The sequence below is a fragment of the Mytilus edulis genome, chromosome 7 (assembly GCF_963676685.1).
Source record: "Mytilus edulis chromosome 7, xbMytEdul2.2, whole genome shotgun sequence".
Taxonomy (NCBI): Eukaryota; Metazoa; Mollusca; class Bivalvia; order Mytilida; family Mytilidae; genus Mytilus; species Mytilus edulis.
This window is the reverse complement of record NC_092350.1, coordinates 21,598,584-21,611,177: the sequence shown is the minus strand read 5'-3', so window position 1 is coordinate 21,611,177 and position 12,594 is coordinate 21,598,584. Positions and strand designations below refer to the sequence as shown.

Below are 12,594 nucleotides of genomic sequence, written 5' to 3'. Positions count from 1 at the left end.
ATATTGAGTATGCGGCTATATGTATGTGTGTACTGAGATTCCGCCAATATTAAGACGCACCCCTTGATTGACTGCAAGGGTACAGCGGATCCATGTACACTCCCTAAGGATTAATGGAGATGTGTCCTTTACAATATTATCCCACCACCAGAACAATCCCCACCCAACACCGCCCAAGGGAGCGTGTAGGACACCGGGAAGTCTGTTATTAAGGTGGAGGAAGCCGAAGTACTCGGAGGGAACCACCGGTCCACTCGGTGGAAACAGACAACCAGAGAGATATCAGAAGATTGATCTCCAGGTCAAAGCAGGGGACAACTTTGACCAACCGAGGCCCCCAAAGTACCCATTCTAGTTTAAACTCCGGTCTGGGTACCAGAGATGTGTGTGAGAGGGTGAAAATTACACTTCTGATGTACTGACATTTTTAGCACCCCGAGTGAGAATCGAACTCGGGACCTTCAGCACTGTAGCCATCGGTCTTTTTTTTTTTTATCTTTATAACCTTATATCTTAACCACTAGACCACGAACTCACATAAGATTGGTCTGTTAATCGGGTTGGTTATACGTCTGTTAAGAGTAAAACGCTTAATTTAATGTTAAACTCTATTAAACATACAGATTTTTTGGCATGTTATAAGAACCAAATAAAAAAAAGAGAAGTGTCTGACAAAATGATATCTATCATAGTACTTTTTGCACTTGTAAAAACATTTCTTAATCTGCGCAGTTTTCAGTAAAACTAAAAGGCGTCGCGCAAGTATGTAGTATTTATGCTTATACGCATACCAATTTTTTTAATAAAAGGCGAAACAAAAAAAAAATAGATTTCATTTAAAGGACAAAAAATAGTACTGTGTTTCTAAAAAATAAATTGACATTAGTAAATATTTCATAATTGTAAAATAACGTGAATAATACCACGTTTTAGTGAAAATTATGGGAATAAAGTCTGTTAATGGGTCGGACAATTGAAATTGTGTCAGTTAAGAGTTATTTAGCCACGACAATAATTTTGCTACCTTTATATTTTCCCCTTGAAAAATTTAAGAATGAGATGTTCCTAAGTAAACAAAAATGACAATACGGTGCCACAGTATCCTAGAAAGAGCATTTTTATTTTGAATGTCTTTGCATTTTATTGAAGGGTGTGTCACTTCAATATAGCGTGATATGGATTGGTCTCTGGAATATGCATGAATTTTTTATTGAAGGTTTTCAATCAGCAATAATTTGTGTGTCTGTTCGAAGTATCACGTTATCAATTCCGAATGAAAGTGTCTTTCTAATACAACACAGGATACATATAACGTATTCCTTGTTCACATATGAACATGATATTTTTCACTGGACGTTAAACCCTAATTTGTCAGTATCATCCAATTTGTTCTTTTCTTCTATTACTTAATCATATGTTGTTTACAAATCACTCTAAAGAAGTAAACGGAAAGGAGCGAATGCAGCTACATTTGGTTTTTTTAAGTTTCAATTCATTTTGTTCCGTTTTAGTTTCCTTTCTACATAAGTGCAGAGGAGAACTACAGTTGTCTATGGTGGCCAGTGAAGTCCATTTCGCGTTTTGGCGATTTCGCCTTTCATATTCTATTGGGCGAAAACGCGAAATCACGAAAAGGCGAAATCGCGAAGTCGAAAACAAGAAATCGGTTTCGCGTTTTCGCGTTTTCGACTTCGCAATTTCGCGTTTTCGCCCTATAGAATATGTAAGGCGAAAACGCTTAAGTGCTAAAACGCAAAATGCCATTAACCTGCCACCATAGTACGTTGTCCGCATGTAAACTTCTAGAATTTGTCACCAATATAAGTACATCGCAATCCGTTACTGTTTCAACAGCCATCGGTGTTTCATGTGTGTATTCTTAAACAAGTATTATTTTTCTCTCGTTTTTAGCAATGTATCACTCTCTACTGTCCTTATATTATTCCATATTCTGCGTTTCCATCCAGATTCTCGTGTATACCATGAGGGTCTGGATTGGGGGTATTGTTTATTTCTGTATTCTTTAAATTGTTATGCCATTTTTTTCTACATTTTATTTATCTTACTTATTGTTTTTTCTTTATTTTTCATATTTTGTCATCCCAATATATTTTACTTACTGTTACATTACGACGTTTATCTCTGATTTATATACTGGTTACCAATGTAGATGACAAATTTGTGTCATTCATGACAATTAAACAGAATCAACATGATATATGCGATCATTCTTCGATGAAATTAATGTTACTTTAATATTACACTTTTTTAAAACCATTTTTATCAATTTTCAATTACATGTTTTGTTTCCGTATATGTTATGTTTCATTGCTCATGTGTTGTTTTTGTATATTTTAGCCGCTCGTCTTGAACCTATTCATTTGATCCGATAACACCCCATATAGCAATAAAATTATACTTTTATTGCCATTCATAACTCTTAACAGACCAATAATTAACAGACCGGGTTTTATACATCCGACCCATTAACAGACCAGGTTTTAAATAAAGATTGATTTATGTCACCAAAATACAGATTTTCGTGTAGATTTTTCACACAATGATATCAATAGGGTGAACAAACATAATGCCTTTCTTTTTTCGATGTTCAAAATATTGAATGCAAGTAAATTTAACCAATGTGTCATTTTGTGTACATTTTATGTGTGTAAAATGTGTATAAATTTATTGATGAGTAACCCGCCTTTTCATTTTATAGATCGTACATCGAAGCTAGAAAAATAATAATTACACCACTGAATTCAGTACATTGAATTGTTTTTGTTAGACATGAATACATTTTATGATGAAAATATATTTAAAAAGTTATACAATGAAACATGCTGAACTTTCAATGATTTTCTCGATAACACCTGATTAACAGACTTTAGCCAACCCGATTAACAGACCAACCGCCGATATAGCCGCATACTCAATATAGATTAACCGACCAATCTCTCGGTTAGCCGAGTGTCGGCCGTGTTTATGTGTACTTGAAAGTTAAGAACAACACATTTTTGGTTACACTGTTACATTTTCAGCATTTTGAAAGTTGGTCTATTTCAAATTTCAAAAAGTTATGATTTTCTACCATGGAATATTATGATCACGGTTAGTATTAGTTTCTGTACCAACATTTAAAGTACAAAGCAAGTACTGTAAAATACAGGTATCTAAACATTACAATAAATGTAAAGTAAAAAGAAAGTACTAAATATAAAAAGTTAATATCCAGTACTACAGATTTTAAGTACATAAATAGTACCTATGCAAAAATAGCAGTATAGTTTATTAAGATCGGAGTCGTACACACTTTGCAACGAGCATGATTAGAATTCAAATCTTCAGGTGAGGTTGATAGGGTAGTTTGCACTATAGATAACTACATATAATTTCAACTTTGACCACTTGGACACCGGTGCCCTAAAGAAATTGTAAAATCAAACAAAATAGAATACACGTATATAATAATACTTATTTAAGTATCGTCTCGATATATATAACTTCTTTGGTAAATTGTGTATAAGTTTGAAAGATATAGGAAGGGAAAGGTTTATTGAATCGTATAACAGAGACGCAAAAGATACCAAAGGGACATTCATACTCATAACATGCATAAGTCGACAATAAACTGTCTGACAACGCAATGACTAAAAATAAGAAAAACATTACCAACATACAAACAACGTTACAGGCTACACAAAACACAACATAGAAAAACTTAAAACTAAACAACCCGAACCCCACCAATTGGTCGGTAAGCATATCCTGCTTCACATGAGGCACCCGTCGTATAATAGTTCCATGTTTAATATTAGCATGTAAAGAGTGGATATTTTTTCGACATTGATTTGTATTGTGTTTTATACTGTAAAAAAAAATACTACAACAATAGCCACCACAATGTTAGCAGAGGAATTCATTCATTGTCGATACACTAAGTCTTGTTTAGGTATTATTATCTGACTTGCATCATTCTATTTGTATTCTCACAAAAAAGTCAAATGAGAAATGTAGGTCAATTGCAAAAGTCAACATGTCGATCAAACGGGACATAAAAAATGAGGAAACAATTGTCATGATGCAGATGAGAACTCTGCATATCGGTCACAGTGGTACTTGATTTCGGTAATGGTTGAGGAAAACTACTGTTATAACAAAAAATGGATGAATTGACTTCTTGCAACATATATATATATATCTTACATTTCAGACAGTTAATTGTATCTTAGTCAGTAACGGTTATTTTTTTTATATATTTGATTTCTAATTTAAAATTGTTTATCTTTGGATCTGTAACTTATCAAAATCGACAATACATAGTGTATGTAGCATCTAAGATCAGAAATTCATCCTGAATACATTTTCTTTCAAAAAAACAAAGTACAATAAATCATATAACCGTTTTAATAAAAAAAAAACATCATACAAGATCACATATAAGACATAGTAAATAGTACAGAAAACGAATGGAAATAATTAAAAAAAATAGTCAAACAAAGAAATTTCGTCCACAATATTGTTTCATTCAGACCATCCTTTAATTATGCACATTATATAAATATAGCTTAAAAAATATATAAAATATAGAATAATTTTGCACATTTTAGCAGAATATAATATCTTTTTTTTTAAATTTTACAGGTAAAATAAAAGGTTAAAATATGACTATAATTCAGAAATAAACTACAATTGTTAAACCAACAATCTGCCCTATGTTTAAATATGCATGTAATTAAAACTGGGCAAACCAGGATGACACCCAAGCAAGTAGATAGTTCGTGTGTATATCAGTGCTATTTAATTTTTCCGATGGCTCTCCATACATTTATTAGTCAAACATGGAAGTCGATCCACAGAGTCGGGATGTCCATCCCATCGATGAGATTGTTCCTCAATCACAGCCCTTAGTTGGACAAATCCCGAATCCGAGTGGAGGATATTCTTACCAAATCTCAGATCTGGAAAGTCTGCTTCGATTCCTATGTCTGGGAGTCAACGATAGGGTTTACAGGGCAAATACACAACATACAGAATTCGGTCGGGCCAACGTAAACTTTATTGACAGGTAAAAACATTTATGTACTAGTCTTAGTAACAGGTATAAATATACTGAATAATATTATTTTCACTTTAATACAATATAAGAGTATTCATATGGTATTTATATTGCTTTTTAAGTAATCATACAGTGTAAACAAATAGCATATAATCATTTCTATTTTTAAACTTTAAAAGTATGGAAAGCCCTATTTAGAGCTATAAAACTATACATGCAGTTCAATCTTTATAACTAATCCAGATGATTATGACATATTGGTAGTCGACTTTTTTTTTTGCTCTGACGTTTCCTACAATTGTATTTGACAAATATGTTTTGTAATATTTAAATGTTGAAAACATCGTATGCACTAAGATACCCAATATGGCATGTATGTAAATGCACGAGTCAGTCGATTTGATTAAATAAAATCCTTTTAATAGTTTAAAACTCGCGAAGATGATCGAAGATGGCTACCCAACGTTGCTGGTGAGCAATTTTGAAAATGCTGAAATTTGAAAATGATGAGTTTTGCCTTATATTTTCATTTTTGTATAATTTCTTGAAATCTATAATATCAGACAATATCTTTAATAGCAAACATGATCAGAAGACAATTTTTTTCAATAAGTCAACCTGTCCGAATCGTTAGCCCTTATTAGAGTTATTTCCCTTTACTGATAATTGTTTTTTACAACTTTTTTCCCTTTTTAGCTCACCTGGCCCAAAGGGCCAAGTGAGCTTTTCTCATCACTTTGCGTCCGTCGTCCGTAAACTTTTACAAAAATCTTCTTCTCTGAAACTACTGGGCCAAATTTAACCAAACTTGGCCAAAATCATCATTGGGGTATCTAGTTTAAAAATTGTGTCCGGTGACCCGCCAAAATAATCAAGATGGCCGCCATGGCTAAAAATAGAACATAGGGGTAAAATGTATATATTTTGGCTTATAACTTTGTCACCAAAGCATTTAGAGCAAATCTGACATGGGGTAAAATTGTTTATTAGGTCAAAATCTATCTGCCCTGAAATTTTCAGATGAATCAGACAATGGGTTGTTGGGTTGCTGCCCCTGAATTGGTAATTTTAAGGAAATTTTGTCCGTTTTTGGTTATTATCTAAAAAATTATTATAGATAGAGATAAACTGTAAGCAGCAATTATGTTCAGCAAAGTAAGATCTACAAATAAGTCAACATGATCAAAATGGTCAGTTGACCCCTTAAGGAGTTATTGCCCTTAATAGTCATTTTTTACCAATTTTTCATAAATTTTTGTTATCTTTTATAAAAATCTTCTCCTTTGAAACTACTGGACAAAATTTACGGAAACTTAGCCAAAGTCATAATTAGGGTATCTAGTTTAAAAACTGTGCGGTGACACGGCCAACCAACAAAGATGGCCGCCATGTCTAAAAATAGAACATAGGGGTAAAATGTAGATTTTGGCTTATAACTCTGAAACCAAAGCATTTAAAGCAAATCTTACAAGGGGTTAACTTGTTTATCTAGTAAATATCTATCTGCCCTGAAATTTTCAGATGAATTGGACAACTGGTTGTTGGGTTGCTGCCCCCAATTGGTTATTTTTAAAGAAATTTAGCCGTTTTTATACGACCGCAAAAATTTTAATTTTTTGTCGTATATTGCTATCACGTTGGCAAAAGGGCCCAAATAAGCATTTTCTTGGTTTTCGCACTATAACTTTAGTAAAAGTGAATAGAAATCTATGAAATTTTAACACAAGGTTTATGACCACAAAGGAAGGTTGGGATTGATTTTGGGAGTTTTGGTCCCAATATTTTAAGAAAAAGGGGCCAAAAAGGGCCCAAATAAGCATTTTCTTGGTTTTCGCACTGTAACTTTAGTATTGGTAAATAGAAATCTATGAAATTTAAACACAAGGTTTATGACCATAAAAGGAAGGTTGGGTTTGATTTTGGGAGGTTTGGTTCCAACAGTTTAGGAATAAGGGGCCCAAAGGGTCCAAAATTGAGCTTTGTTTGATTTCATCAAAAATTGAATAATTGGGGTTCTTTGATATACCGAATCTAACTGTGTATGTAGATTCTTAATTTTTGGTCCCGTTTTCAAATTGGTCTACATTAAGGTTCAAAGGGTCCAAAATTAAACTTAGTTTGATTTTAACAAAAATTGAATTCTTGGGCTTTTTTGATCTGCTGAATCTAAACACATACTTAGATTTTTGATTATGGGCCCAGTTTTTAAGTTGGTTCAAATCAGGATCCAAAATTATTATATTAAGTATTGTGCAATAGCAAGAAATTTTCAATTGCACAGTATTCAGCAATAGCAAGAAATCTTTAATTGCACAGTATTGTGCAATAGCAAGCAATTTTCAATTGCACAGTATTGCACAATAGAAAGAAATCTTCACTTGCACAGTATTGTGCAAAAGCAAATATTTTCAATTGCACAGTATTGCGCAATAGCAAGAAATATCTAATTGCACAATATTGTGCAATAGCAAGAAATTTTCAATTGGAGTTATCTTTCTTTGTCCAGAATAGTAGTTGAATCAACTTAAATCATTGTTTTATACAATGTATATTCACTTTTACTACCAACTGATAAATTAAAACAATCTTTACCATTCAGTGATAACAAGCACTTTATTTTACATTTTAATATTTATGATGTATTTAAATGAGTAGTTATTGTTGCAAACTCCATTAAGAATTTGAATTGAGATCAGTTTTGGAAAAAGGGAAAGGGGGATGTGAAAAAAAAATGGGGGGGGGGGGGGGTAAATTTTTCTCATTTCAGATTTCATAAATAAAAAGAAAATTTCTTCAAACATTTTTTTGAGAGGATTCATATTCAACAGTATAGTGAATTGCTCAAAGGCAAAAAAAATATTTTAAGTTCATTAGACCACATTCATTCTGTGTCAGAAACCTATGCTGTGTCAACTATTTAATCACAATCCAAATTAAGAGATGAATCCAGCTTCAATGTTGTGTCCATACTTGCCCCAACTGTTCAGGGTTCAACCTCTGCGGTCGTATATAGCTGTGCTCTGCATCTGGTTGGTTATTATCTTGAATTCCATTATAGATAGAGATAAATTGTGAACAGCAATAATGTTCAGCAAATTAAGATCTACAAATAAGTCAACATTACCAAAATGGTCAGTTGACCCCTTAAGGAGTTATTGCTCTTTATAGTCATTTTTTAACATTTTTCATTAATTTGGTAAATTTTGGTAAGTTTTTACAAAGTTTTTTCCTCTGTAACTAAAGGGCCAAGTTCATTACAGATAGAGAAAATTGTAAGTAACAAACATGATCAGTAAAGTATGATCTACAAACACATCACCATCACCAAAACACAATTTTGTGATGAATCCATCTGTTTCCTTTGTTTAATATGCACATAAACCAAGGTGAGCGACACAGGCTCTTAAGAGCCTCTAGTTTGAAAACTTTGAAATATTGGATACATGTAAATATTAAAGTGTAAAAGCAAAAATAATCAACAAAGCAATATCTAAAACTCGAAATCACCAGTGTAACATGTGTGAGTTATTGCCCTCAAATGACGATTTTCTGGTACCATTTTTTGTTGTTATTTAGTATATATACTTGGAACTATTATAGATAGAGGGAAACTGTAAATAGCAACACAAATCCACAAGGCCAGATTTGCAATGGAATCAATATTGCTTAAATCTTTGATCGACACTTTATTGGATTCAGTGCCTAGAAATGACAATTTTCCCCATTATAATGAAAACAAGTATGGATAGATTGAAGTTAAAATATAAAAAATCAGCACATATTTGCACACAAACAATAGAGGACAGAATTAGAATCTGCTGTAAAAATTATCAGCAGTACAATATTATAGAAAAGGAGAATGAGTCATTCTAATGTTAGAGAGTGTCCATAGCTGACGACATAAATAAACACTGCATAGACCTAGAAGAGCGACACAGATTTTCAAGATTCTTTGATTCTAATGGAGCCTCCAGTAGATTTTCTCCATTTAAAGGGTTCTAGAGGGTGCAATTGACAACACGTTTGATTCATGGGAAATCCATACCGTCATATCTATTCAATATTATAAATGGTGGTCATTTGTACACATGCTTAACTTGCTTTGTGCAACATTTTGGAACTTATAGTCATATGCAGTCTACAATCATTTGCCATATGCATTTAATATTTGGCATTAACAAGATGGTAAATTGCGTAATAATGAACAAAACTTTTGACCTTTATCATCATATATAATGATACTTTTTCTTTAAAATCATACACTGTGTTAAAAATCCGACAGAATGTGTCGGTATAGTTCAGTACAAGATTAATATTCATATCAAATTACCATGTTCCCCATCCTGAATATACATTTCATTTGCCGCTGGACGTTAAACAGCCATCCATCATTATCATCATCATCAAGTAATATTCTGGAAGGGATTTTTTATCTTGAACTTGGCCTTTACATTTGACCTTAAGATTTTTGAATTTTAATTGACAGTATTATTTTTGTTAAAACCTCTTTTGTGTCTGAAGTATTTAGTTATTTTATCTTCCCTTATCTTAAAATTTATTGAAATCTGAAATAATAGTATAATTGCAGTTTATTGTTGCTTCCTATTACATTTTTCTCACCTGAATGCACCATACCTATTTTACGACACTGCTGACACAGGCACTTACGGTATATAGGGAAAAAAATTCTGAGACAAGTGCCTGTGTACTGACACGCGCGATATATGTACTTGACGACTGGGTCGTGCCTTGGACATGGGGACATCCATTTCATTGTCGTAAATATATATTTTTCCTATATGTATCATCAGAGACATTTTATATCTGTTATCATTTATTAGATATAGGAAGATGTGGTGTGAGTGCCAATGAGACAAGTCTCCATCCAAATAACAAATTTATAAAACCATTATAGGGCATTTATTAGATATAGGAAGATGTGATGTGAGTGCCAATGAGACAACTCTCCATCCAAATAACAAATTTATAAAACCATTATAGGGCAATGTACGGCCTTCAACACGGAGCCTTGGCTCACACCGAACAACAAGCTATAAAGGGCCCCAACATTACTAGTGTAAAACCATTCAAACGGGAAAACCAACGGACCCTTTATTTGTACCATATTTCGTGTATATATGTCGTGTATTTCATGTACATTGTTGTGTCTTACATTTTTATGTGTAATTACCGAAAATACAAATATTGACATCTCAATGTGTCGCTTGCAAATATCACATGTTTTACACACATTGAATTATAATACATTTGATATCCTTTATTTTAGGCTCATACAGAATGGTAGGGGATCGGAGGTAATCAGATGTATTCGTGATGTAAGCATCCAGGGAAGAGCATGTAAGCATGACACAACACTGTACGCATTAGCCATATGCGCAAGAAGTAATGATTTACATACTAAACGATCTGCTTATGCAATATTAAACGACGTCTGCCGCATTCCTACACATCTATTTCAGTTTGTAAAATATTGCGAAGAATTGTTTGAACACAACAGTGGGTGGGGCAGGGCTCATCGCATGGGCATCAGTAACTGGTACAATAGTTTCCAGTCTAAAGATCCACAGGACCACAAAAGCGCAAAGAAATTGGCCTATCTTGTGACGAAGTACAAACGCCGTCACGGTTGGACCCACCGTGATGCAGTTCGTCTAGCTCACGTTCATCCCAGAACTACGGATATCAGACTTATCATAGAATATATATTTGGCGAAAATATAACTGTAAACATTACTCCAAATCAAGCAAGTATTGGTGAATTTTTGGACGCGACCAGGAGAGCAAAACGATGTAACGATGTTGAAGAAATTCGTAGTCTAATAGTAAAGTACCATTTATCGAGGGAACATATACCTACTCGATTCTTAAATAATATTGCCGTTTGGGAGGTACTCCTTAGAACTATGCCTTTTACCGCAATGCTCCGTAATCTAGGTAAAATAACTAGTTTAGGAATGCTGAATCCAAACACAAATGCATCGTCAGACTTGTGGATTACAATTATACTTCAAAGACTTGGTCAGCTGAACAGTGATGGACTGAACTGTCAAAAGATTCACCCCTTGACAATTCTTATTGCATTGAAACATTACGAAAAAGGACATGGACAAACGAGGGGGTTAGTTTGGACACCAAACACACAGATCGTTAATGCACTGAAAGAGGCATTCAATCAGCTGACCAAAATATGTCCACCGGAAGGACAATCATACTTAATGGCCGTTTCCGTTGGTGAAAGTATGCAGAAAAATATTTGCGGGTCGTCCATAAAAGCGTGCGAAGCAGCTGCTGCCATGGTTCTTTCAACCGTAAACACGGCAGATGTAGAAGTCATTATCTTTGCTAATTCAATAGAAGATGCATGTATCAGTAGTATAGCCAGGGGCGATAATCTAGATTCTATTTCCGAGAAGATAAAACGGGTCAAAGAGCTATGTCAACAATCACCAGGAAACGTCAACGAAGACTTGGCTGTTCCATTTAAATGGGCTGCTAGCAGAAAAAAGCGATTTGATGTTATTGTAGTTCTCACAGACTCTTTAACCAGCTGCGGATATATGCATCCAGCGGAAATGCTCAAACAATACATGCGATACGTGGCTGTCGATGAGTACCATCTTATTGTTGTTGGTATGACGGACAACGACTATACTATAGCCAGTCCTATAGATATGAATGCGCTCGATGTAGTCGGCTTTGATCTTCACACTCCAAGTGTAATTAAAAACTTTGTGAATGACTTTCGAAGTGATCCTTCCATACAGACTGATAATCCATATGTTGACTTGGAGGAAATGGAAAATGTGACTTTATATTAAAACCACTGTATTGTTATAATGTGTTACACTAAACTAGACATTAATGTTTATTAAATTTTAAAAGTCAAGTTGAACAATAGTTATTAAAAGTTTTTATATGTATCAGGACCAAGTGAAAGTATTGAAAAGATTGATATGATGGCAGTACACAGAAAACATATTTAAATTAGTACCTAATGCTTCTTTTTTCTTTAAATCTGTCAATTTAGAGTACATCAAATGACCGTTTTTTTTCTAAACAGTACTTGATTTAATAAAAATAAGTTGAGTCGTAGATAAAGGAAATTGTGGGTACACATCATTGAGACATCCATAAAACGTCAATATAAGCACACAAAGGAGCATAGAGGGCTGCAGTATACCTCAACTGATTCATATAGAATTTGGTGTAAATTGAAGTTTGCTGAATACCTTCGGGGAATGCTACAGATTGAAGCACTATCACATATTTTGTTGCAACAATTATCATTTCTTATATTAGATAAAACCCTTCACATTGCTTCTTTCCATATTTCTATTATGGATTCGGAGTGATATATTAGGCGGGCATTCACAACTATGTAATGGGCAGCCATAATGACGATGCAAATATCCAATACACTTAAAACCGCCAAACAAAACTTCAGATTGAGATTGCAAATTGAGATTTAGGTTTGGGTTCAGGTTAAAAATCTAGTTTCATATTAGTTCACCGTC

At 33.7% G+C, this 12,594-nt stretch overlaps 1 protein-coding gene across 1 annotated transcript; it reads left to right on the top strand.

The window, feature by feature from the left end:
• The first annotated feature begins 4,812 nt into the window (after positions 1 to 4,812).
• Positions 4,813 to 11,969, top strand: LOC139481021 (RNA-binding protein RO60-like). Its single transcript, XM_071264050.1, has 2 exons — positions 4,813 to 5,068; positions 10,347 to 11,969. Exons 1-2 carry the CDS (start codon positions 4,842 to 4,844, stop codon positions 11,896 to 11,898), a joined length of 1,779 nt encoding a protein of 592 aa, XP_071120151.1. The 5' UTR covers positions 4,813 to 4,841; the 3' UTR covers positions 11,899 to 11,969.
• The last annotated feature ends 625 nt before the right edge of the window (positions 11,970 to 12,594 follow it).

Coding starts and splice junctions, on each gene's coding strand:
- LOC139481021 (XM_071264050.1), top strand. CDS start 4,842: ATGGAAGTCGATCCACAGAGTCGGGATGTCCATCCCATCGATGAGATT. Junction 5,069..10,346: donor AACGTAAACTTTATTGACAG/GTAAAAACATTT, acceptor CCTTTATTTTAG/GCTCATACAGAATGGTAGGG.